The 26711-nt window shown below is 43.3% G+C and overlaps 2 protein-coding genes across 2 annotated transcripts in view; both read left to right on the forward strand.

The window, feature by feature from the left end:
* LOC106582753 (guanine nucleotide-binding protein G(i) subunit alpha-2) overlaps positions 1-19026 on the forward strand; it is a 189953-nt gene extending 170927 nt beyond the window's left edge. Inside the window, exons 5-9 of the mRNA XM_014166144.3 lie at positions 5664-5792; positions 12277-12406; positions 15064-15217; positions 15662-15891; positions 18050-19026. Of these exons, the coding sequence (XP_014021619.1) occupies positions 5664-5792; positions 12277-12406; positions 15064-15217; positions 15662-15852 (604 nt within the window). The 3' untranslated portion in view covers positions 15853-15891; positions 18050-19026. The remainder of the gene's footprint in view (positions 1-5663; positions 5793-12276; positions 12407-15063; positions 15218-15661; positions 15892-18049) is intronic.
* Positions 19027-20137: 1111 nt separating this feature from the next.
* On the forward strand, positions 20138-26559 carry LOC106582755 (PAK4-inhibitor inka2). The gene is made up of 3 exons (XM_014166145.3): positions 20138-20304; positions 20404-20454; positions 25485-26559. Exons 2-3 carry the CDS (start codon positions 20452-20454, stop codon positions 26430-26432), a joined length of 951 nt encoding a protein of 316 aa, XP_014021620.3. The 5' UTR covers positions 20138-20304; positions 20404-20451; the 3' UTR covers positions 26433-26559.
* Positions 26560-26711: the final 152 nt, after the last annotated feature.

Consider the following 26711-nt stretch of genomic DNA (forward strand, 5'->3'; position numbering starts at 1 on the left):
CTGTGTGATTTCCTGATACTCGTAGGTCGATCAGAATCATTGTGCGGGTGACTGCCAATAGAGCGCCCATCCAGCCCTCTGACGTCCATGGGAATGGAGAGGAGTTGAGTGGAGATGCCCAGCTCCGACACAGAGGTAGCGTCAATAAAGCTTTCATCGGCCCCAGAGTCAATGAGCACCCGGAGTGATTTGGCCCGGTCACCCCACAACAGGGTGGCATGGAGATGGGTGCGAGCAATGGGAGATTGGAAAATCCCCATACAGCTCACCAGAGTACTCGTACTTACTGATGAGCCTGGTCTTTTTAATGGACAGGTGGAAATATAATGTCCTGTAGTCCCGCAATACAGACAGCTCCAGGTGTTCAGTCTGCGTAAACGTTAATCTGGAGACAATCGAGCCCTTCCTGGTAGCTTGGGCTCTAGAGGAGGCGAGTTGACCGCCCTCAGCGATTCCCGTGAGCACTCAGGTGACATCGGATTCTCTCATAAATGACTTTGGGTGTTTCCGGGATTCCTCTGAGGCGAGGTGGGAATCGAGGGTGAGCGAGGGCGACAGGGAACAGATTCTCTCTCCCTCCTACGTTCTCGTAGCCGCCTATCAATCCAGATGGTCAAGGCTATGAGGGAGTCGAGGTCCATGGGCAGCTCCCGGGCTGCGAACTCATCTTTGATCACCTCCGATAATCCATGAAGGAACATGTCGAACAATGCTTCCGGGTTCCAGGCCCTGTCAGCCACCACTGTCAGCCGCCAACGAAAATCCACTGCGTAGTCTGCCACACTACGGGAGTCTTGATGTAGCTGGAGCAGTTTACGAGCACACTCTCTCCCGGACATCGGAGAATCGAACACCTTCTGTACTTCCGCCACAAACTCCTCCAGACTGAGGCAGACGGCAGACTGTTGTTCCCACACCGCCCGTAGCCCAGGCGAGTGCCCTCCTGGACATCAGCGTTATGAGGTACCCTATCCTCGAGCGGTCCGAGAGGAACGATGAAGGCTGTAGCTCGAAGATGAGGGAGAACTGGGAGAGAAAGGCCCAGCAGGTTCCAGAATCTCCAGCGTAGCACTCCGGGGGAGGTAGGCGGGTTTCTCGGGACACTGTGGTACGCAGGGAAGAAGTGCCGCTGGTGGTGGGGTTGCTGAGAGTCTGGGGAATTACTGGAGTGGCTTGCTGCCTTGTAGGGAATCCGCGGAATTGCTCCAGCAATGTATCGAACGCATGGTCATGGCGTTCTGCCAGGGTATGGAGTCCCTCCATAAGGCATTGTAGTAACTCCTCGTGTCTTCCAATGGTGGCTCCTTGCTGGGAGACAGCATTGTGGAGCTGGTCTGAGTCTGCTTGGTCAGTAATAGCCAGTTCGTACTATCACGACTCAGGATATGACCCAGATGCAGACACAGGAGGCAGAAAGTGCAGTTCTCAATAATTTCTTTTAACACTGGGAAAAGGGCAGGTCGAGGACAGGCAGAGGTTAGTAATCAGGTTAGAGTCAGGCAGGTACAGGACGGCAGCCAGGCTTGGCATCAGGGCAGGCAGAGGTTCATAATCAGGTCAGAGTCAGGCAGGTACAGGACGGCAGGCAGGCTCGGGATCAGGGCAGGCAGAATGGTCAGAACAGGGAAAACTAGGAAACAAACACTTGAGAAACATGAAAACGGGAAAGCACGCTGGTAAGACCTGACAAGACAAGACGAACTGGCAACAGACAGAGAACACAGGTATAAATGCTCAGGGGATAATGGGGAAGTTGGGCGACACCTGGAGGGGGGTGGAGACAAGCACAAAGACAGGTAAAACCGATCAGGGTGTGACAAACAGCATTTTTGTGGATTTTCAATAACACCTTCTGACTGTCAGTAACACTCCCCCATGCCAGGGGAATCAACTCCAAGACTTTCAATATCAACTCCTCCCTCCATCCCCTCTCTTCCTCTACTACAATCAGTATGCAATCTGCACACACACCAGGAGGCCAACATTTACCACCAGTTAGATCTCGCTATCCCCTCCTGCTGCTCGTTTATTTTTTATTCAAACTGGAAAACAAGCCTCCATCTACTTTGCATACAGCTTAACAACTCGGCTTTGTCTGCCAATTTCCTCTTTAATAGCATTACAGAAACATAGAGATCATTCATTTCTTCCTAGAGAAGAAGGCTGGGTATTTACCATGATGGTATAACAATGGCAGTTGGATTGATCGGTTGCTTGTTTGTATCATATCAGGTTTACTCAGGACTGTGTAATACCTCTGGCCAGCCTCCCATTAGACTGATGTATGGTGGTAATGTGTTCCTCTCCTCTCCTTTCCTCACCCTCCTCTCCTGCTCTCATCTCCTCTCCCATCTGCTGCTGTGTGAAACCTGTCACATTACTCCACAGGGGGAAGCATCAGCAGACAAATCTCTGAAACTTTCTCTAAATCATGATCCTCCTCCTAGCTTTGATGCTCTGACTCTCTCATATGGCTCTATCATGCTGGTTGGCTGTCCAGACAACATTAGAATGATAACGTGTTGATTAGTTATCTGAGATTCCATCCTGGCAGGCCCCAGGATTAGGACTCTCTTGCAGGGTAGGGTCAAGCTGCAGGGGTCAGCCTTAAGGTCAAGGATGACCTCTAGGATGACTTCCAAGGAGAGTCAGATTCCCTTAGGTTTTACATTGGTTTTCATATGCTGTTTTCTCCATACACTCTTACACTAATGATAATGTATCAAGGTTGATCAATGTCATAGTATGCATCATTCACTTCAAGAGAACAGAGTGAATTAATTATTCTATAGTTTTTTTATTGGATCACAAAGGCAATACAATCAATAAAACACAATACAATTTCCCCCTTTTTGAACAACCCCACATTCCCACGCAGTCACCCATCCCAAACATAACCTTGGCGGCACCCCATCCCCAACCCCAGTCAACACATAATATTAAAAAACATAAACATACCAAAAAGCAAAACAGAAAACAGACAAATAAAAATGACACACAGTAGCATTGTTTACCCATATAACATCACCAAGAGATTATTGAGGCAGCTACTTTCCAAATGTCTATAGTAGTATGTTTAGCTTTATTCATGCTGGCGGTGGATAACTCCAACATAACTACGTCCTGAAAGTATGCCAACCATTTCCTTATATGAAGGTCATGAGGTGGCAACCAGCGCTGAACAACGTGTTTTTTACTTCACTTTACACTGTTTCTCATTCAGCTGCATACCTGAATCATCATTAAGTGAAAGAGGAATTGGTTCAAAGGGTACAGTTTTATCAATCATGTCAGAGAGAATAGACAACACTTTCCTCCAAAACTCAAACCTCAGGACAACCCCATTTCATCTGTTTGTATGTGCCAAGTGTATCGAAGGAACATAGGTCACAGTTTGGCCTTAGATCCCGTTTTGCATTAAAATCTTAAAAGTGGTGTCCAGTACAACCTACGACAGAGCTTAAAATTAATTAACTGACGGTTTTGGGTTCTTTGATGAGTGAAATATATTCTGCCAGACATTTTCCCAATCAGTAGCATCATCATCAAGCAAAATCCTTTACATACACTTTAACCATTAAAATATCTTTCTGCTTTAGTAATTGAAGATGAGAGTAAATAACTGATACAAAACCTCTGGAAGAGAATGTAAAAATTCACTGGGTGCCTTTCCAAACGTGTACCCCATGGGACCCATAAGGGCACGAAGCGCTGACTGCAGTTAAAGAATGACGACCCTGGCAAATCAAAAAGGAGAAATTCCTGAAAACTAAGGACACCCTTTGAGTTTAATATATACCCTACATCAGGGGTATCAAACACGCGAGGGGGTCCAATCGTAAAAAATATATTTTTAGGGGGGAAACAAATTCAATACTTAAAATGACTAACACCAAATCGAATCTGTGGAGAAATGATAATGGACCTACGATGTATAGAGGACTATGTTTTTGATCATTTTAACGGCATTGAAAAATTAACAATTTTCAGTGCAGCCTTCAGTGCTTCGTTGGTTAATTAGCTGAAGAAATATGGCGATACCAGTTCCAGTTAACCTACACATTTCTCAAGCCTCCTAAAATGATCTATTGTATTAGGACCATAATATAACATGCATTTCTTATTAGTTATACCAGAACATAACAACTAGTAGGTGACCTTCTCTAAAGATGACAGAAGCACCATCAATCCAGAATCAATTGGAACCTTGTCAGTTTTCTTCATACATCGATTGAGCTCCTCTACTCAAAGCTGGAGCTGGAGGATCTACGATTGTCTCAAGGCACAGGAGCACAGGCCCATAGCTGAAACCAGTATTGACAGAGTTTGTTTTGACTGATTTAGGGAAATGAGGAATCTATGTTCATGAGGATGAATACTATGGAATGGATCCCTGCTGCTTTACAAGGCTATAGTGTACATGAGTTATTTTACATACAGTGTGTTTTATGGTCACTGTCTGTCTGTGTCTGTCTGTCTGTAACATCAGAGCAGAAGGGTTTATATGATCAAAACTCTATTTCTGATCATAAAGAATAGAGCTCTGCTTGGAATGCTAGTAGAATGGATTTGGTTTGCTCCACTATACCATGTAGTAGTTTATACCCCTTTATCAATGTGATCTTGGTAAAGCGTGGATACTGTATATCTATAGCCGTTGCTATAGAGAAAACCAAATCCATTCTACTGATGTTGTGAGCATGTCAGTCAGTATCCCTGTCGGTGCTGTGTTCATGGACTATTGGCTGGGGTACAAGCTAGCTCTGGCCCTAGCTGATGATTAAATCCGTAGAGCAGACAGGCTGTGTTCAGTATGGAACAGAATTACAGACAGAGTGCTACGGCCCTCCCACATCACAAAGGGAAGCAGAGTGAGAGAGGAAGAGTGAGAGAATGAGATGTTCTACACAGTGAAATTATCCCTACCTCCATTGACTTTTCCATCTTTGAAAAAACGTTCCATATATGTGTCGCATCCGGGGTGCCTGATCTATGGCTCTGTGTTACAGATCTGATTTAGCCCTGATATCCCTGACACATATTGATCTGAATGACAACATGGAATGTGAAGCTTCTTATCTGATGTCAACTCACATACAACTGAATAGCATGTGGAGTGGCCGATCTTATCTTAACTCCCAGTGACAGCTCTGGGATTTCTACGCATCATGGATTACAGCTCAAATTACCAATTTTGCTTTCCATAATGCTTAAAATATAATGCGTAAAAAGCCATTGAAGTGAAGCGGGGAAAAAAGTGCCGTTGCCATAGAAATGTTCCCTTTGAGAAAAGCAGAGGGAGTGAGAGAGAGAGGTGATCTAACATGACTATTTATGGCCTAGGACAAATGTAGAAAAACACAGCACGCACAGACTCTGTGGCCGTGCATGATTAACAGAACCAATCCAGAATCACTGTTGTGCTAAAACAGAACAGCAGAGAACATCTGTGATTGGTGTCTCTGCTTGGATATATGTGTGTGTGTGTGTGTGTGTGTGTGTGTGTGTGTGTGTGTGTGTGTGTGTGTGTGTGTGTGTGTGTGTGTGTGTGTGTGTGTGTGTGTGTGTGTGTGTGTGTGTGTGTGTGTGTGTGTGTGTGTTATTGTCTTGCCAGTGTGTGTGAGTGTCTCCCCTCATCATAATTATGTGTGTGTGTGCCGCAGCTACCTGAATGAAATGGAGAGGATAGCCAAATCAGACTACATCCCCACACAGCAGGACGTGCTACGGACCAGAGTCAAGACCACTGGCATCGTGGAGACACACTTCACCTTCAAAGACTTGCACTTCAAGTAAGGGCTCTCAGAACAAACTTGGCAACCTGACTAGTGTTTATTTGCATGGCTTTGTGTATTGTATTGAGACGGGCAAACTGAGCATTACATTATTATTATTATAATATACAGTGAGGGGGAAAAGTATTTGATCCCCTGCTGATTTTGTACGTTTGCCCACTGACAAAGAAATGATCAGTCTATAATTTTAATGGAAGGTTTATTTGAACAGTGAGAGATAGAATAACAACACCAAAATCCAGAAAAACGCATGTCAAAAATGTTATGAATTGATTTGCATTTTAATGAGGGAAATAAGTATTTGACCCCTCTGCAAAACATGACTTAGTACTTGGTGGCAAAACCCTTGTTGGCAATCACAGAGGTCAGACGTTTCTTGCAGTTGGCCACCAGGTTTGCACACATCTCAGGAGGGATTTTGTCCCACTCCTCTTTGCAGATCTTCTCCAAGTCATTAAGGTTTCGAGGCTGACGTTTGGCAACTCGAACCTTCAACTCCCTCCACAGATTTTCTATGAGATTAAGGTCTGGAGACTGGCTAGGCCACTCCAGGACCTTAATGTGCTTCTTCTTGAGCAACTCCTTTGTTGCCTTGGCCGTGTGTTTTGGGTCATTGTCATGCTGGAATACCCATCCACGACCCATTTTCAATGCCCTGGCTGGGGGAAGGAGGTTCTCACCCAAGATTTGACAGTACATGGCCCCGTCTATCGTCCCTTTGATGCGGTGAAGTTGTCCTGTCCCCTTAGCAGAAAAACACCCCCAAAGCATAATGTTTCCACCTGCATGTTTGACGGTGGAGATGGTGTTCTTGGGGTCATAGGCAGCATTCCTCCTCCTCCAAACACGGCGAGTTGTGTTGATGCCAAAGAGCTCCATTTTGGTCTCATCTGACCACAACACTTTCACCCAGTTGTCCTCTGAATCATTCAGATGTTCATTGGCAAACTTCAGACGGGCATGTATATGTGCTTTCTTGAGCAGGGGGACCTTGCGGGCGCTGCAGGATTTCAGTCCTTCACGGCGTAGTGTGTTACCAATTGTTTTCTTGGTGACTATGGTCCCAGCTGCCTTGAGATCATTGACAACATCCTCCCGTGTAGTTCTGGGCTGATTCATCACCATTCTCATGATCATTGCAACTCCACGAGGTGAGATCTTGCATGGAGCCCCAGGCCGAGGGAGATTTACAGTTCTTTTGTGTTTCTTCCATTTGCGAATAATCGCACCAACTGTTGTCACCTTCTCACCAAGCTGCTTGGCGATGGTCTTGTAGCCCATTCCAGCCTTGTGTAGGTCTACAATCTTGTCCCTGACATCCTTGGAGAGCTCTTTGGTCTTGGCCATGGTGGAGAGTTTGGAATCTGATTGATTGATTGCTTCTGTGGACAGGTGTCTTTTATACAGGTAACAAGCTGTGATTAGGAGCACTCCCTTTACGTGTGCTCCTAATATCAGCTCATTGCCTATATAAAAGACACCTGGAAGCCAGAAATCTTTCTGATTGAGAGGGGGTCAAATACTTATTTCCCTCATTAAAATGCAAATCAATTTATAACATTTTTGACATGCGTTTTTCTGGATATTTTTGTTGTTATTCTGTCTCTCACTGTTCAAATAAACCTACCATTAAAATTACATACTGATCATTTCTTTGTCAGTGGGCAAACGTACAAAATCAGCAGGGGATCAAATACTTTTTTCCCTCACTGTATATATGTTTTTACTCTTCACCCCTTTTTCTCCCCAATTTCGTGATATCCAATTGGTAGTTACATTCTTGTCCCATTGCTGCATTTCTCGTATGGACTCGGGAGAGGCGAAGGTCCAGAGCCATGCGTCCTCCGAAACACGACCCTGCCAAGCCGCACTGCTCGCTTAACTCAGAAGCCAGTCACACCAATGTGTCAGAGGAAACACCTTACAATTGGCAACCATGTCAGCGTGCATGCGCCCAGCCTGCCACCGGAGTTGCTAGAGCAATATGGGACAAGGTCATCCCGGCCTGCCAAACCCTCCCCTAAGTCAGACGATTCTGGGCCAATTGTGTGCTGCCTCATGGGGTCTCCCAGGCGCCACCAGCTGCGACACAGCCCGGGATCGAACCCGGGTTTGTAGATACACCACAAGCTCTGCGATTCAGTGCCTTAGACCGCTGCGCCACTCGGGAGGTCTACCGTTACATTATTACATTAATGTGAAAACAAAAATGTATTCATTGCACAAATATAAACATACCAGCCCCTGGTCTATCTTTCTGGCCCCCCTTGTCTTTAACTTTTTTTTAGATGTGTGCTGCTTCCTTATCATGTGTAGTTCTGCCAATCACAACATTTTAAAATGTCTCTCCGTAACACCAGTCACTCGAGACTAGAAGCCACAAGAGGGTAGAACACATTTCAAACGTTGCTTTTTAGATATGTCCAAAGTGTCTGTGGTTGTGTGTGTACTACATGTATGTGTTGCAGCTGAATGAGAGTGTGACCTCTGGCTGACCAGGAAGTGTCGTGAGACCCCCTCTACCTTCCTGGCTCTGAACAGTCTGAGGGGGACGCCACACCTTTTATCAAGCTCTATTTGTATCACCATTCACTTGACTTCAGAGTGAAATCTGAACTCATCTGTAATTTACATAATGTTGATAGCAGAGCAGAGATGCTACTGGAAAGCACTGGCACATGAACATAGAGAGAGCTGCTAGTTGGTCTAGTATGAGGTGCACGTCTTGGTGTCAAGGTTCAGGGATGTCAGTAACCCAGGCACATCTCTTTAAGACATCTAATACTTCCATCAGAATGGTTACAGTTTGGTTGTGACTGTGTTGCTGACAACTGTAGCATCAACTAATAACATCACCACACCTGATACAATGGGAGATCCATTCAAATTTCAATGGCAAGATTCACATGTGCTTTAAACAGCCAGATAGACGATGAGAAACATGGTGATAATCAGGCCATTCCTGTCTGTCTGTGTAAGAGGTCTGACATGAGTCCACAGTGACCTGGTTCCAGCTAAACTCAGAGCACTGGGCTGGCTGACATTTGCCTTCTGTCACAGACATGATGTCAGGGATGAATAATACATGGGGACAATCGATAAGAAAAAAGACACTTTTTTTTATCTTCATCCCGTTGACTGTAGCTATGGAAACTAATCTCCAGGAAAATACCAACAGAATGAATGGCATAAAAATGACAACGGCAACAGAAAAGGAAAAGAGATGTGGTACATTAGAGAGAGAGAAAATGAAAGAAGAAAGAATACTGTTTTTTTACTAGCTAGGTCTGTTTGTTTTGTATTGCCATCTCTGATTCCATATACAGAAACAATTTAAACTCAGAGAACCCCATGCCTACCGATATATCAGTTTGATTCGTTACCATGGGCCTGATTCAGACTCATGAAATGTATGCCTTTCCTATGCACACCTTTCTACACACTTCTCAGTAGTTGGTATTCAGACTTACCTTATGGAGATGAGTAACAAGGTTTGTGGCTCCCTTGTGCACACTGAATGCATTTAATTTAACCCCAGAAAACACACCGACTGGGTGACCTAATTTGATCAGGGAGTTGTTCAATTTTCCTGTTAATTTATCTAAAAGTAATCCTTTTTAAATACTGTGTTCCTTTTATTTGTATTTTATCAGCCCAAGACTAGAATGTCGGTTCCAAGTAGAACAACATCTACATTTTCCCTGATTGAAATAACACCAATCTCCATGCACTGTAATTTCGAAATTGATAAAAGCTATTGATAAGAGCTAGGTAAATGAGTAATCCGTTTGGTTAAGGGGTTTGTAAATATAGGCTAATTGTTTACATATATTTTACCTAATGATCTCTGGAGACAAATGTGAAACCACTTATATTTCAGCAAAATGAAAAGCTTGTCAACAAGACTGGTATTTCAGCCTCTTTTCCACAGTGAAGTATAAATAGCCTTGTGGTTTTTCATAATTCTAATTGTACTGTAGGCCTCTGGCTTCATAATTTGCGGGGGCGAAATTTGGAGACCAAAGCCTATGTAAATCCATGCGCACTGTCAGCGAAATTCTGTAATTTTCTGTTTTTTTAAACAACTAATTGACCAAGTCGGTTTAATTATTTGAATTCCATTTTGTTCTGTGAGCTCAATGTGCACATTGCACAGCTTCTGTAGAGGTAAGAGTTATAGTTTCCAACAGGCCAATATTCTACATAGTTAAGTGCAGGAAATGTGGTAATTAACTACAATGACCATAGTCCATTGCGCACCTACTTGTCCGGTCTGTGTGTTTCATTTATGCGATTGTGGGGGGGAATATTTAGAGCAGCTGTTGCTTTGCGTGGTATCTGCACCTGAAAATACATATTCTAAGTGATTGATAGGTGGTATTCAGCGTTCATAAAATGATGCCTTATTTACTTTAAAGAACTACAAAATAGTGATTTTGTCAGACCGCATAGGCAGCAGCTCTATAGAGAGTAGATGATGACTTGGAATAAAATAATAAAGTTGTCAAATAAAACAAATGTAATATACACAACAACTGAAATATTTTATTGTAATGTGAATAAATGATCGTTAATAAGTGATAAGCAGTAATGGGCAAGCACTACCATCACCACTTTGTATTAACTTTGTTGTGACGTTATCAGCGGTCACAGAGAGCCAGAGCAACGTCTTGATTTTATGTTTCGCAGAGATCTTCTGTGTTTAAAGTGACGCGATAGGGAAAAAATGCAAATAAGGACGCACTTAGCTGTTCTATGAGTGGTCTGATGCAGTCGGTAAATAACGAGCGTTTTCAAGTGCAACTTTAGTAACGATAGTTTTGGGAAACTGCTCGGAGATTTAACGATGTTCCTACGAAGATTCTAACGAGGAACTTAGCCTTAAGATGCTTTTGGTAAACCGGGCCCTGAACCATTCTCTCTATACATTCTAGTGAGTCTGTCTAGAAAATTGAGGTACAACAAATTTTAAGGGGTGGCTTTAGATAAATGAAAACTCCACAAGAAAATCTGTTGGCCAGGAAGTGGGAGGGTTGTCAACTGTTGAATTAAATATATTCAGTGCGCACAAGGGAACCACGTCTGAATACCAACTACTGAGAAGTGCATAGGAAAGTTGTGCATAAGAAAGGCGTACATTTCCTAAGTCTGAATCGGGCCCATGGTGAATAGTTCTGCTGTTTGGGCTGCTTCTTTGCTCTTCAGTTCCTCTACTTTGTTTTTGTAGAAGTGCAGTTCACTCTTAGTGACACACACTTCACTCTGATCCATTACCTCTTTCTTCAGCTCTTCTACTTGGCTGTCACTTTGGCTGCCATGTTCCTCAGCTCCACTCTCTGCCCACCACCATGCCTCTCAGCAGTCTCAGCAGCCTTTATTCTCTCCCCATTCCTGTGACCCTGTTGAGTGATGTCATTCTCTCCAACCTCTCCACTCTCTCCCTGTGCCGATGCCACAGAGAGGCAGAACAGCAACAACAGCAGCATTACAGTACTACCCATTCTTAAATGAATACCTCAAACTAATGAAGCACACTGGACTCAGTCCCTTTATATACACACTGATCTTTGTGGACCAGTACATGGGAAATGAACACTTGTTCACGGTGGAAATGTCAAGTTCATTGTCAAGGACTGTGGATGATAACATAATACAGGTACTGCTTATTCCATGCCAAGTCATTCACATTTTGGTTGTTGACAGAGCCACGGGACAGTCAAACCTGTTACTTAGTTCTAAACTAGATCATCTTCATCTTGTGTGTCTAAGCTTGTGAAAACCGATGTGTGCAGGTTGAAGCTCTCTGTGGTATAGTGGGTCATTAATGTGTGATAGAGAGGCTGTGTTGTTAGCGGGAATAACAGCTCGAGCAGGTGTATAACCTCAGCGTCCCCTGATAACCAGTGTATTCACACCTGTGTGGCGTGTTCACCTGGTAGAGCCTCTGTTACAGTGCAATGTGTCTACAGTTTTTAGGCGTCAAGCATCTGACCACTCAGAGTAAAAGTGAAGCGTTTGCCCCTGTGCCTTTTAAATCACGATGAATGTAATTATATGGACAGGGGGGACCTGATCCTAGATCACAACTCCAATTGTGAGATGCTTGATACATATGGCCCTTGAGGGCTTCCTGTGTTGGCCCTGCGGTCTTTTATCACGGCCCAGCATCTCTAATGGATCTCTCTCTGTCTCTCTCCCAAGCTGCCTTTGTTCTCAGAACAATCTCATGAAATGTTAATGCATAGCCTGGGATGGAATGTCATCCTCTCTTTCTCACTCTCTTTCTTCCCCCATTCCCAATCCCTTTTTCTTCTCTACTTCTCTCCTCTATCAACTTCACCCCCTTTTTATTTTTTTCAATCGACCTATTTTGGTGTTACAACCTTCATCTTTCTCTCTCTTTCTCTCTGTCTTTCTTTCTTTCTCTCTCTCTCTCTCACTCTCCCCCCTTTCCCCTCATCCCTCTCTCTCTCTCCTGCAGGATGTTTGACGTGGGCGGCCAACGTTCAGAGAGGAAGAAGTGGATCCATTGTTTTGAAGGAGTCACATCCATTATCTTCTGTGTTGCGCTGAGTGCTTATGACCTGGTGCTGGCTGAGGATGAGGAGATGGTGAGGAGGAAGAGTCACCTATCCTATCCTATTATATTTCTATGATCCACACATTTTCAACTGGTCACATGTTACTGGTCATCATGATGTGGGTTACACAGAACATCCATATACTGTACATATTATAAAGCATATGTTACTAATCTACATAATATACTGTATTTGCACTGGAGTAGGCTATTAGATGACATAGATTATTTATTTTATAAGGGTATACATGTAAATGGGGTCATTTATTTATTTTATAGGGGTGTAAATGTAATTGATAATCAAATCAAATATTATTTGTCACATGCTTGCTTCACAGACAACAGATGTAGACTAACAGTGAAATGTTTACATACGGGTCCATTTCCAACAATGCAGAGGCTTTCCACTAGATGTTGGAACATTGCTACGGGGACTTGCTTCCATTCAGCCACAAGAGCATTAGTGAGGTCGGGCACTGATGTTGGGCGATTAGGCCTGGCTCGTAGTCGGTGTTCCAATTCATCCCAAAGGATTTTGATGGGGTTGAGGTCAGGGCTCTGTGCAGGCCAGTCAAGTTCTCCCACACCGATCTCAACAAACCATTCTGTATGGACCTCACTTTGTGCATTGTCATGCTGAAACAGGAAAGGGCCTTCCCCAAACTGTTGTTACAAAGTTGGAAGCACAGCATCGTCTAGAATGTCATTGTATGCTGAATGTAGCGTTAAGATTTCCCTTCACTGGAACTAAGGGGCCTAGCCCGAACCATGAAAAACAGCCCCAGACCATTTTTCCTCCTCCACCAAACTTTGCAGTTGGCACTATGCATTCGGGCAGGTAGCGTTCTCCTGGCATCCGTAAAATCTAGATTTGTCCGTTGGACTGCCAGATGGTTGGACTGCCAGATGGTGAAGTGTGATTCATCACCCAAGAGAACGTGTTTCCACTGCTCCAGAGTCCAATGGTGGTGAGCTTTACACCACTCTAGCCAACGCTTGGCATTGTGAATGGTGATCTTAGGCTTGTGTGTGGCTGCTCGGCCATGGAAACGCATTTCATGAAGCTCCCAAAGAACAGATCTTGTGCTGACGTTACTTCCAGAGGCAGTTTCGACCTTGGTAGTGAATGTTGCATCCGAGGACAGCTGATATTTGCGCGCTACGCGCTTCAGCACTTGGCGGTTCCGTTCTGTGAAATTGTGTGGCCTACCACTTCACAGCTGAGCCGTTCGCAGCTGAACACTTACAGTTGACCGGGGCAGCTCTAGCAGGGCAGAAATTTGACAAACTGACTTTTTGGAAAGGTGGTATCCTACGACGGTGCCACGTTGAAAGTCACTGAGCTCTTCAGTAAGGCCTTTCTACTGACAATGTTTGTCTATGGAAATTGCATGTAAGAGAGTTAGTGCAAAAAAAGGGTCAATTCAGGTGGTCTGGGTATCCATTTGATTATCTACTTAGAAGTCTTGCTTAGGCTTGGGGGTAGAAGCTGTTCTGGGTCCTGTTATTTCCAGACTTGGCAAATTGGTACCGCTTGTCGTGCGGTAGCAGAGAGAACAGTCTGTTGCTTGGGTGGCTAGAGTCTTTGACAATTATTTGGGCCTTCCTCTGATACCGCCTGGTATAGAAGTCCTGAATGGCAGGGAGCTCAGCCCCAGTGATGTAGTGGGCCATATGCACTACCCTCTGTAGCACCTTGCGGTCAATGCAGTTGACATACCAGGCAGGGATACAGCCAATCAAGATGCTCTCGATGGTGCAGCTGTAGAACTTTTTGAGGATCTGAGGGCCCATGGCAAGTCTTTTCAAGCTCCTGAGTGGGAAGAGGCATTGTCGTGCCCTCTTCACGACTGTGTTGTGTGTTTGGACCATGATAGGTCTTTAGTGATGTGGACACTGACGAACTTGAAGCTCTCGACCCGCTCCATTACAGCCCTGTCGATGTGAATGGGGGGAGGGCTCACCCCTCCGTTTCCTGTAGTCCATGATCAGCTCCATTGTCTTACTAACATTGAGGGAGAGGTTGTTGTCCTGGCACCACACTGATATACCGCTCACACAATATTTAGAGTAAGTTTGGGCTGAGGACTTAATAACCTGAAGAGCAGTTAAAGCTGCTGAGATATCATCAAATTGCTGTGCAATGAGCCATTTGTTTCCCTCACTGTGGTGTGAAGCACCCAATCAATACACCACTTATTTAAGTCCAGGAAAAAATAAGATGGGAGGAGCCATCCTACTTCACAAACACTGCATTTTGTTAGAGAGTGTAACATCTTACGTTAATTCAATAGTCTTGTAAAGCAGTTGTATTTCACTAATTCTTAATACCAAATAGACCATTGCTTTATTTCTATGGATGTTATGTAGACTTTCACCTGTTTTACTTCTTATCAGTCCTTTTTTCTATGGCACATTAATCCATTTTTAACAGTCTGCTTGAACAATATACTTCCTCTAACCATCCCCCCAACACAAAGACACACTCTCACCTTCTCTATCGCTACTACTGCAGTGACAGAGGAGAACCATAGACACATTCACAAAATACATACTGTACCACTACCCTATACAGCTAGATTTGAAATGTGAGGAGTTACTTCCCCCTGGTGGCAGATTTTATGTTTTATCCTTGGATGCGATGGGACCCGGTATTTGTCTGTCTGTCTCTGTCTGTCTGTCTACCAGAACCGGATGCATGAGAGCATGAAGCTGTTTGACTCTATCTGCAACAACAAGTGGTTCACAGAGACCTCCATCATCCTCTTCCTCAACAAGAAGGATCTGTTTGAGGAGAAGATTACAGGCAGCCCCCTGGCTATCTGCTACCCCGAGTACACAGGTAGAGAATCCTACCAATGTGTCCCCCACCGGGCACAGACATCAATTCAACGTCTATTCCACGTTGGTTCAACGTAATTTCATTGAAATGATGTGGAAACAACGTTGATTCAACCAGTGTGTGCCCAGTGGGTCTGTATCACTGCGACATACAGCGATTGCACTGCACTCTGACAGAGAAATCATATTGTTGTGATTGTTGAGGCTGTAGCTATTTCAGCAGCAGTAGTAGCTCTAGCAGTTTACTGCTGATGGCACCAGCAGCAATTGAAACTGACAGAATATTGGGGGATATTGAGCACGCCAGTGATGATTTCCAAGAGATGTCAAGTTATAATTCATCAATAGTGTTTTATCTTGGAATCATTCAGTTGTAATGTCTGGCATCTCATCACATGCTATAATGCTTCATTTATGTTTACTATTTTCACCCCTTGCTACTCAGGAGCCAACAAATACGACGAGGCAGCGAGTTACATCCAAACTAAGTTTGAGGACCTGAACAAGAAGAAGGACACGAAGGAGATCTACACCCACTTCACCTGTGCCACCGACACCAAGAACGTCCAGTTTGTCTTTGACGCCGTCACCGACGTCATCATCAAGAACAACCTGAAGGACTGTGGTCTCTTCTAAAGGCGGGGCCAGGGAAGGCAGGCCAGAAGAGGAGCTAAGGTGAGGACAAAGATTAGGGAAAATCAAACAGCAAATCCAATGCTGATGATATAGCCCATTATCTCTTTTGGGGACTAGATGACCATGTTAGAAAGGACTAAATAGTCAGTGTGGGGATAACTAGGGCCCTGTGTTTTGCGCAGTCATGTTGTCATAGCAAAATCTTATCATGTATTTTAAGCCTTATCCGTACGTTAGCATTACACCAAAAATGAATGCAATTTTCTAAGGATGGTGCTGGACTGTTTGCTTAAAAATCTTTAAATAAAGGTTACAATCCAGGCATGTCACATGACTGCACAAAACACAGGGCCCGAGTCATAACTGAGAACATACAGTTGAAGTCGGAAGTTTCCATACACTTAGGTTGGAGTCATTAAAACTTGTTTTTCAACCACTCCACAAATTTCTTGTTAACAAACTATAGTTTTGTCAAGTCGGTTAGGACATCTACTTTGTGCATGACACAAGTAATATTACCAACAATTGTTTACAGACTATTTCACTTATAATTCACTGTATCACAATTCCAGTGGGTCAGAAGTTTACATACACTAAGTTGACTGTGCCTTTAAACAGCTTGGAAAATTCCAGAAAATGATGTCATGGCTTTAGAAGCTTCTGATAGGCTAATTGACATCATTTGAGTCAATTGGAGGTGTACCTGTGGATGTATTTCAAGGCCTACCTTCAAACTCAGTGCCTCTTTGCTTGACATCATGGGAAAATCAAAAGAAATCAGCCAAGACCTCAGAATAAAATTGTAGACCTCCACAAGTGTGGTTCATCCTTGGGAGCAATTTCCAAATGCCTGACGGTACCACGTTCATCTGTACAAACAATAGTGCGCAAGTATAAACACCATGGGACCACGCAGCCATCATATCTCTTAGGAAGGAGATGCGTTCTATCTCCTAGAGATGAACGTTCTTTGGTGCGAAAAGTGCAAATCAATCCCAGAACAACTGCAAAGGACCTTGTGAAGATGCTGGAGGAGGTACAAAAGTATCTATATCCAGAGTAAAACGAGTCCTATATCGACATAAACTGAAAGACCGCTCAGCAAGGAAGAAGCCACTGCTCCAAAACCTCCATAAAAAAAGCCAGACTACGGTTTGCAACTGCACATGAGGACAGAGATCGTACTTTTTGGAGAAATGTCCTCTGGTCTGATGAAACAAAAATAGAACTGTTTGGCCATAATGACCATTGTTATGTTTGGAGGAAAAAGGGGGATGCTTGCAAGCCGAAGAACACCATCCCAACCGTGAAGCCCAGGGGTGGCAACATCATGTTGTGGGTGTGCTTTGCTGCAGGAGGGACTGGTGCACTTCACAAAATAGATGGCGTCATGAGGAAGCAAAATTATGTGGATATATTGAAGCAATATCTTAAGACATCAGTCAGGAAGTTAAAGCTTGGTCGCAAATGGATCTTCCAAATGGACAATGACCCCAAGCATACTTCCAAAGTTGTGGCAAAATGGCTTAAGGACAACAAAGTCAAGGTATTGGAGTGGCCATCACAAAGTCCTGAACTACCTCAATCCTATAGAAAATGTGTGGGCAGAACTGAAAAAGCATGCGTGAGCAAGGAGGCCTTCAAACCTGACTCAGTTACACCAGCTCTGTCAGGAGGAATGGGCCAGAATTCACCCAACTTATTGTGGGAAGCTTGTGGAAGGTTACCTGAAATGTTTGACCTAAGTTTAACAATTTAAAGGCAATGCTACCAAATATTAATTGAATGTATGTGAACTTCTGACCCACTGGGAATGTGATGAAAGAAATAAAAGTGGAAATAAATCATTCTCTCTACTATTACTCTGACATTTCACATTCTTAAAATAAAGTGGTGATCCTAACTGACCTAAAACAGGGAATTTTTACTAGGATTAAGTGTCAGGAATTGTGAAAAACTGAGTTTAAATGTAATTGGCTAAGGTGTATGTAAACTTCAACTGTACATGATGTATGATTTGTTTTCTGATGGTTAAATTGACTCAGCAGTACATCATAGATAGACCCCCTGCATGTCTTACATGTAAAACGTTTCCCTTTCTCATTACCATACATACACAAACTGCACATCTCATATTTAATACATATTTGCTCAGCCATGTCTGGGCTAGCTGACTCTTCTTGCCTCTCTTCGCCAGGAGTGCTTATTCAATGAGTCTGCTGCCTGGGGGATAGAGTGGACAGACACACCACCGTCACAGACAGACTGTACCGGCCCTGAAAACTCCTGCTTTTCTATATGGAAACAAACATAACAAACTGAGAAGTTGGGAGAAAAAGCCTTGCAGAATTATTCCAATGATCACTTATTCTCAACTGTCATGTCCTCCTCTCCCTCTTGTGTATGTTTGTTTATTTTAGATATTTAATTTGATAGGGGTCTCTTTTTATTCTGCCAAGTCTGAATTTGATCTCAGATGTATAATTTTTTTGCTTCTTTCTTTGTTGTTTTATAAGTATTATCCGAGGTTAGAAAAATAGGGGGAAAAAACTTTTATATCCTTTACATTCACTTTACTTTAATAGATGTCGGCATTTTATGAAACTTTCAATTGCATAAAGCTTTTTTTTTAAGGGAAACAAGCATGGAGAGAGAACATGAATTGAGAGGAACAAGTTTTTGCTAATATTTACATAACAAACCAACGTTGTATGCTGTATCATATCACTTATCATTACACATGGACTGTCCGTTGATGATCATAGCTGTACTTCTTTAATCGTCACAATGTAACATTCCTTCGAAAATAATTACAAAAAGTCAAGAAAAAAAGTATCAATTTGAAGATTTAAAAACCTTCGAGATTTTTTTTAAACAATATTGAATACGTATGTTCCTAACATTAGTATATTTTGTTTTCATCCCATGTCTTTTGCAGTATGTTTGTGCCTTGATGTATGTATACACCTGTTACATCTAGAGACTTGCTTTCTCCATAGTGTGAATTAGGGCTATTTCTACTCCTATACTATTCACACACGACTGATAAAGAGGTAACATAATATATCACAATGATAAGAAAGAAATGAACAATGATAGTGTTTTGGCAAATATTTCAAATGCTTTAAAAGTCCTACTATTGTTTCATTTAAATAAAGTTTGGATCACCTCAAATACCATTCTCCTGGTGTCTCTAGAATAATATGACCTATCTACAGATTCCGCTGTAAGAATGCCATTTTGAACATGGCATAGCAATGCTAATCAGATTTAATTAGGGTCTTAAAGGTAAGTAGAACATCCCCATAAGGTAAACATTGCACATCCATCCTAATGTGCACAAATGTAAATGAGAATGTACCAACTGTGCCAACAATGCTTCATCCCCCAATTACATGGAGTATTCATATGCATGAGGAACAGACAATGGAGGGTGATGGGGGGGGGGGGGGCCTTGTACATTCAAATGTGCAGCTATGTACATGATCTGCCTAAGCCTATACAGACTGTGATGTGCAGTCTTGCTCGTTCCAATAAATTGATCGGGGACAATGTAACAGTCCAGCTCCAGCATTTGCACGGCAAAACTTCCATTAAGTAAAGAATGCAGCGAATGGTGTAGGCATTGGGACAACAATGGACTCCCAACAGCCCAGGGTACCAAGCGCTCAGGTAAAATAGGATGGGGGTAGTTTGAGTGTTCAAGTTGTGTGCCGTTCCATGGTTCCAGAACAATCCGTCAGGTGGTGCTACACGCCTCTATGTGCTTCAAATCAAATGTAGCCTAACTGCATCCACACGAGAAGAGCCCTTTATTCACTGTGTTGGAAATGAAAGGTTTTTCTTATTATTTCTCTATAGTGAAATGCAACTGATTACATAAACTTGGTAGGTCTAGACATTTTTCAACAAAGCATCATGCGCGTTTTACGGCAACTTTGAACTAAAAGTTGCACATTGGTGAAGAAGCCTAAATCCAAAACTGTATGTTGGCCTATGTAGGCTAACAGCCTATGATAATCGAAAAAACATCAAACAATATAGTTAGGTACTCCTATGTGTCTCTTTGTCCAGTCTGAGACAAATAATAAAAAACATCGTCTCGTCCATGATTGACACATGACTGAAATCCCACCAGTGTAGTCCTGGCGATTGTTTTAATTCCTGGCAATTGTTTTAATACAGCAGAACTTCTCAGGTGTGGGGAAATGTTTTGACGCGGTTGTTTAGGTGTTGGGTCGTATTTCAGGCGCGTTTCTATTGGCGCATTCTGTGATGCGCGCCGTTAACTGGCTGGGTGGAAAGAGACTGCGCTCACAAAGTACACGGCCTGCCCTACAACCACATGCACTCTTCTGTCTGAGAGGCGTTGAGTGGACATCGGACCTACTGAGAAAGTTGCAACCGCTTTGGATTAATTGTTCTATTAGAGAAGTCAATTATTCACCCGATGTAAGTAGCCTGATCTAGAGAAATGCATCCTATAGGCAAGGCAACTTTAGCGCTAGAGAACATCATTTTGTATGCTGAATAATTCTTGTCTTTTTGCAGGATAAAGTAATCAATTTGGATTTCATACAATCAGACACGACAAGAGCAATGGTAAGTTTATTTTGGAACATTTCCAGATTGTTATTTGTAGATGATTGCATGTGTTATTTTGTGTGAAGTGCCTATATATTTCTTTCTAACAGTTGTACAGAACAGTCGGGGAGGTTATTAAATTGAGCGGCTGAATGTTGTGGTAAATAAAACCAAATGGTCGGCGCTTATAACTTTACGACCCTCCTATGACAGTTAGACAATACAGAGCAGCTGAGAATAATTGTATTGGAAAGATTACAAACTCTTGTAATTATTCCATTTTAACTTTAAGGCCTAAATCCATTTTCTTAACGAATTTTTCTTGAGAAATACTGTTTTGTTTATTGCTTACTTTTTCCATAGGCTACTTAGTCATTTCTGGCAGATGCAGTTGCAAATGTCTGGAAATCAGAATATATTTTAGCTGGTTACTTGCAATAGACTTATTCATTGGTGCGTTATATATGTGTTATTGATGATTAATCAAGGATCAATAACGTCATAGACATGTCATTATCATTTCTGTACATGCCTCCCTCCATCATATGTGTGAAGTCCTTCCTTCTGAGTCTTTCCTGTAGCACAGATATGGCCTTTTTTAATTTATTTTTAATTTATTTCACCTTTATTTAACCAGGTAGGCTAGTTGAGAACAAGTTCTCATTTACAACTGCGACCTGGCCAAGCTAATGCAAAGCAGTTCGACACATACAACAACACAGAGTTATACATGGAATAAACAAACATACAGTCAATAATACAGTAGAAAAGTCTATATACAGTGTGTGCAAAGGAGGTAAGATAAGGGAGGTATGGCAATAAATAGGCCATGGTGGTGAAGTAATTACAATATAGCAATTAAACACTGGAGTGATAAATGTGCAACAGATTAATTTGCAAGTAGAGATACTGGGGTACAAAGGAGCAAGATAAATAAATAAATACAGTGTGGGGATGAGGTAGTTGGATGGGCTATTTACAGATGGGCTATGTACAGGTGCAGTGATCTGTAAGCAGCTCTGACAGCTGGTGCTTAAAGTTAGTGAGGGAGATATGAGTCTCCAGCTTCAGTGATTTTTGCAGTTCGTTCCAGTCATTGGCAGCAGAGAACTGGAAGGAAAGGCAGCCGAAGGAGGAATTGGCTTTGGGGGTGACCAGTGAAATATACCTGCTGCAGCGCGTGATAAAGGGTGGGTGCTGCTATGGTAGATGACCTGGAGCCAGTGGGGTTGGCGACGAGTATGAAGCGAGTGCGAGCCAACGGAAGCGTACAGGTCGCTGTGGTGGGTAGTATATGGGGCTTTGGTGACAAAATGCACGGCACTGTGATAGACTGCATCCAGTTTGTTGAGTAGAGTGTTGGAGGCTATTTTGTAAATGACATCGCCGAAATCGAGGATTGGTAGGATGGTCAGTTTTACGAGGGTATGTTTGGCAACATGAGTGAAGGATGCTTTGTTTGCGAAATAGGAAGCCGATTCTAGATTTAATTTTGGATTGGAGATGCTTAATGTGAGTCTGGAAGGAGAGTTTACAGTAACCAGACACCTAGGTATTTGTAGTTGTCCACATATTCTAAGTCAGAACCGTCCAGAGTAGTGATGCTGGACAGGCAGGCACGTGCGGGCAGCGATCGGTTGAAGAGCATGCATTTAGTTTTACTTGCATTTAAGAGCAGTTGGAGGCCACGGAAGGAGAGTTGTATGGCATTGAAGCTTGTCTGGAGGTTAGTTAACTTCTATAGGCTAGGTGGGACGTTAATCTAACCACATTGTCTGATTTCAAAAAGGCTTTACAGTGAAAGCAAAACATTAGATTATGTTAGGAGAGTACATAGACAAAAATAATCACACAGCCATTTTCCAAGCAAGGACATCTGTCAATAAAACCCAAAACACAGCTAAATGAAGCACTAACCTTTGACGATCTTCATCAGATGACACTCCTAGGACATTATGTTACACAATACATGTATGTTTTGTTCGATAAAGTTCATATTTATATCCAAAAACAGCATTTTACATTGATGCGTGATGTTCAGAAAATGTATTCCCACCAAAACGCCCGGTGAATGTGCACATCAATTTACAAAAATACTCATCATAAACATTGACAAAATATAAAACAATTATTTTAAGAATTATAGATAGACTACCCCTGGATGCAACCGCTGTGAGTACCTAGCTCAGCCATCACGGCGAGCTATTCAGACACCCGCCAAGTTCGGAACAACCTAAACTCAGAATTAGTATTGGAAATATTCTCCTACCTTTGCTGATCTTCGTCAGAATGCACTCCCAGACTGCTACTTCCACAAGAAATGTTGTTTTTGTTCGAAATAATCCATATTTATGTACAAATACCTCCGTTTTGTTCGTGCGTACAGATCACTTATCCAAAGGCATAACGCGCGAGCGCGGAATGAGAAACGAAAAGTCAAAATGTTCCATTACCATACTTAGAAGCATGTCAAACGTTGTTTAAAATCAATCTTTATGGTATTTTTAACGTAAAATTGCGATAATATTCCAACCGGACGATAGCATTATTGTCCGGTTGAAGAAAAAGAAGGAGGGGTGTGCTCGCGGGACCGAGCATATCCAATCCCTTTGTTGCCAGGCAGTCCACTCAGAAACTGAGCTCCTATTATCTGTCCAGTGACAGGAAAATGCTCAAACCACTTTCTGAAGGCTTTAGACAGCCAATGGAAGCCTTAGGAAGTGCAACGTCCCCCACAGACACTGTAGTTTTGATAGAGAATCAAAAGAAGAACTACAATTCTCAGACTTTCCACTTCCTGCTTGGAATTTTCTCAGGTTTTTGCCTGCCATATGAGTTCTGTTATAGTCACAGAAACCATTCAAAAAGTTTTAGAAACTTCAGAGTGTTTTCTATCCAAATCTACTAATATTATGAATATTCTAGTTTCTGGGCCAGAGTAGTAACCTGTTTAAATTGGGTACGGTTTTTATCCGGCCGTGAAAATACTGCCCCCTAGCCCAGACAGGTTAACACAATGTCCAAAGAAGGGCCAGAAGTATACAGAATGGTGTCGTCTGCGTAGAGGTGGATCAGAGACTCACCAGCAGCAAGAGCGACATCATTGATGTATACAGAGAAGAGAGTCGGCCCGAGAATTGAACCCTGTGGCACCCCCATAGAGACTGCCAGAGGTCCGGACAACAGGCCCTCCGATTTGGCCTTGGAGCATTATCTCTTACGTTAACCAATGACTGACTGGTGCTATCTACCGGTGTTTAATAACACCACAGTAATGGAAGGCTGCAGGGTACAATTTTGCTGCTTTTCGACTGTAACACCAGTGTTACACTATACACCTGAATGTTATGCTAGGGAAATTGGGTTTCCATATCTAGGGCTGACAGTGGGGACTTGTGAAGAGCAGAATCAACAACCTCTGCATCATCAAAACAGTTACTTTGTGAGAAGGTGTTGAAGTTCATAGTGAACCATTGTTAGGTAAATTAAAGCTTAAAAGTACCGGTGGCCTGGCTTTGGTCCCAAGTTAGAGCGGGTCCACCAGAGCCATGAGACATGTGCAGATGGAAACAGAAAAGTCAGAGCCTTTTGGGTAAAAAAACGAGGTAAATCCTTTATGGAAATGTGCAACATATTTATGTGCCCTCTTTCAGATTCTCTCCGAGATTCGATTTAGGGCACAATTTCTATCACCCGAGCCTTTCGGGGTATTGTATTGAGATGGATGAGTCAGACCTCCACACTATTGTGAAGGACAATGCACATGGCAGACCTTTCAGTGTTAATGCGCCTCCAAGGCCCTGTCTCACTGTCAAACAGAGCTCTCTTCTACAGCCAAATGGTTAAGTTCCCACAGCTGTGATAACATCAGGGCATCGTCTCTGCTGATTTGGTCTCCTCACTGTGCCTCCAAACAGCACTCTGGCCTAAGACGGATGAGGGTTGGGAGGTAGCAAACACAAGCATGCTACACAAGTATGCTACAAAACATGGAAAAACCTTGGAGGATTATTACAAATGAAAGTTTAACAAATGACATCATTCTAAAGCTGTTATTTGTGGTGATTTGTAGTACAGCAGGAAATGTTTTTTAAACAAGAAATGTCCTGTGCATACAGTAGCCTGTGTTCTGTTTGCTACAACACCCGAGTGAATGGGATTGATCTTGAGGTGTTGCCTTGTCACCTTTTAACCTTGATGTGATAAGATGGATTCAGTGGTGGTTCCCAAACCACACTAGGCACATTCTGTTTGGTTGTGGTTTCTGTTTTGTTTTCCCCTCCCCTTTTACATTACTTGATGTTCACCCATTTGAAATGTAGATTTAATTGTTAAGACATCCTGAGAATATTGTTGTAATGTAACTGAATGCCATGGGAACTTGTGTCATTCAGACTGTCATTCAGATTTCTATATTTCAGATGATTTGGTGATGACTTTGATATGATTCATACATAGGGTTTCTCACTCCCATTGTGTAATTCCAGAACGGTGATGTCATTTCCTGCTGGACAATATGGGCTAATCCCGAAGGCATCCTGTGATTCTTGTTTGTAGTAAAGGATGTGTAATACTGAGCGCCTCTAAAATGTATCAGTCTCTAGTTTGTCCAACCGAAAGAGGCAGCGAGTGTTTCCCTGTACATCCTGTTCCCACAAGCCATATTCTAATAAACTCAGAGCATGCCACTGAGAAGCTTCTCCATAAAGCTGCTCTGAGGTTTGGGTGGAATGTCTGACTTGATGTGTGGTGGTGGTACGGCTGCAGAGTGTGATCTCAACTGATTAGAATCTTGGTGCAGTGCTGGGTAGAAGCACAGGAAACTACTTAAGCTTTTGGACCAGGAGTTGGTGGATGGCATAGTTCTAATAAGAACTTGGATGGGGGGTGGACTAACCTTGACATTCAGTTAAAGTGAACTGTGAATTTGTTTCTGTAAAAGTGCTCTGTTACACATTTTGTTCTGAAATGTCCTTAAACCATGTATGGAGGAGTCAGTGTTCAGTCTGTCAGTAACCAACCTGTTATATCTCTCTCCGTCTTTCTAGCTGTGTCTGCGGGACTCTGGAGACTGTCTGGTGGACCAGATGCAGTACATGATGAGGTCCTTGCAGGATCTGAAACACATGAAAAGGCCGCTCAGCGAGCCCTCCGGCCATTCCTACGCCATGTCGCGCATTTGCCAGCAGGGAACGCAGCAGCGGGAGCGCCTGACATGCCTCCGTAGACCCATCTCTGAGGCCAGCGAGGCCAGCACCTATGACTCAGCTTGCTGCCTGGCCAGCCCCGTGGAGGAGGAAGAAGAGGTGGAGGAGGAAGGGCAAGAGCGGCTAATGCAGAGCTCCCCTAGCAGTGAGAAGAGTCTGGAGTTTGACTCAGGCTACTCAGAGGCGTCCTGGCAGGATGAGGGCGTGGTGCTCAGGAGGACCAGGAACGTACGGGTGTCTAACTCTGCCTGCCTCCGAACCAACCGGGGAGTGGGCTCTGCCGACCGGATCCGGCCCAAGTCCACGTCGGACGCTTGTCTGGAGCGCTGGACATCATTTGAGGCAAGCAGCGACCCGGAGGACTGGACCACGTCACTGCTGAGCCGCAGCAGGAACAGACAGCCCCTGGTGCTGGGGGACAACAGCTTCGCTGACCTCATTAAGAACTGGATGGATCTGCCAGAGTGTCCTGAGCCAGCAGAACTCAAGCCCCACGCAGGCCGGCGCCTGGCCAAGGACCTCCTGGTCAACATGAGGAGGAAGCTGGCGGGGATGTCAAAAAGCGTGGAGATGAGGGCCAGACCAGCAGACTCCACCAGGGTCAGTAGGGCCGCGGCAGCCCCAAAACGCATGTCCTGCCCTGTGGGCTTCCAGCCACGCAAACCCTTCTTTCACCAATCCCACACAGGCCTGCATGAACTGGGGACGGACTTCTACCAGTTCAACGCTCTCATGAAGACAGGCAGCCGACAACCTATCATATGTAATGACATTATCGGGTACATCTGATCTGAGTGATATTACAGCTACGGACTCCTACCACAGATTAATGTTATTTTATTTTTATATGCGCTTTATGTGGAAATAATGTTGAAATTGTTACAATAATAAAGTTTTTTTATTGAAAAGGGGAAAAGTGTTGACTGCAATAATTATTAACTTACAAGTTTTATTCTTAAATGACTATTGAAATAATAATGCATGCTTAGATTTAGGTTCAGCTCTAAAAAAGGTAGTGACGATTACATCTTGGTATAAACACTCTAGCACATTCTTTAAATGACCTGT

Source organism: Salmo salar, chromosome 22 (assembly GCF_965601325.2).
Source record: "Salmo salar chromosome 22, fSalSal1, whole genome shotgun sequence".
In the NCBI taxonomy this organism is placed as follows: domain Eukaryota; kingdom Metazoa; phylum Chordata; class Actinopteri; order Salmoniformes; family Salmonidae; genus Salmo; species Salmo salar.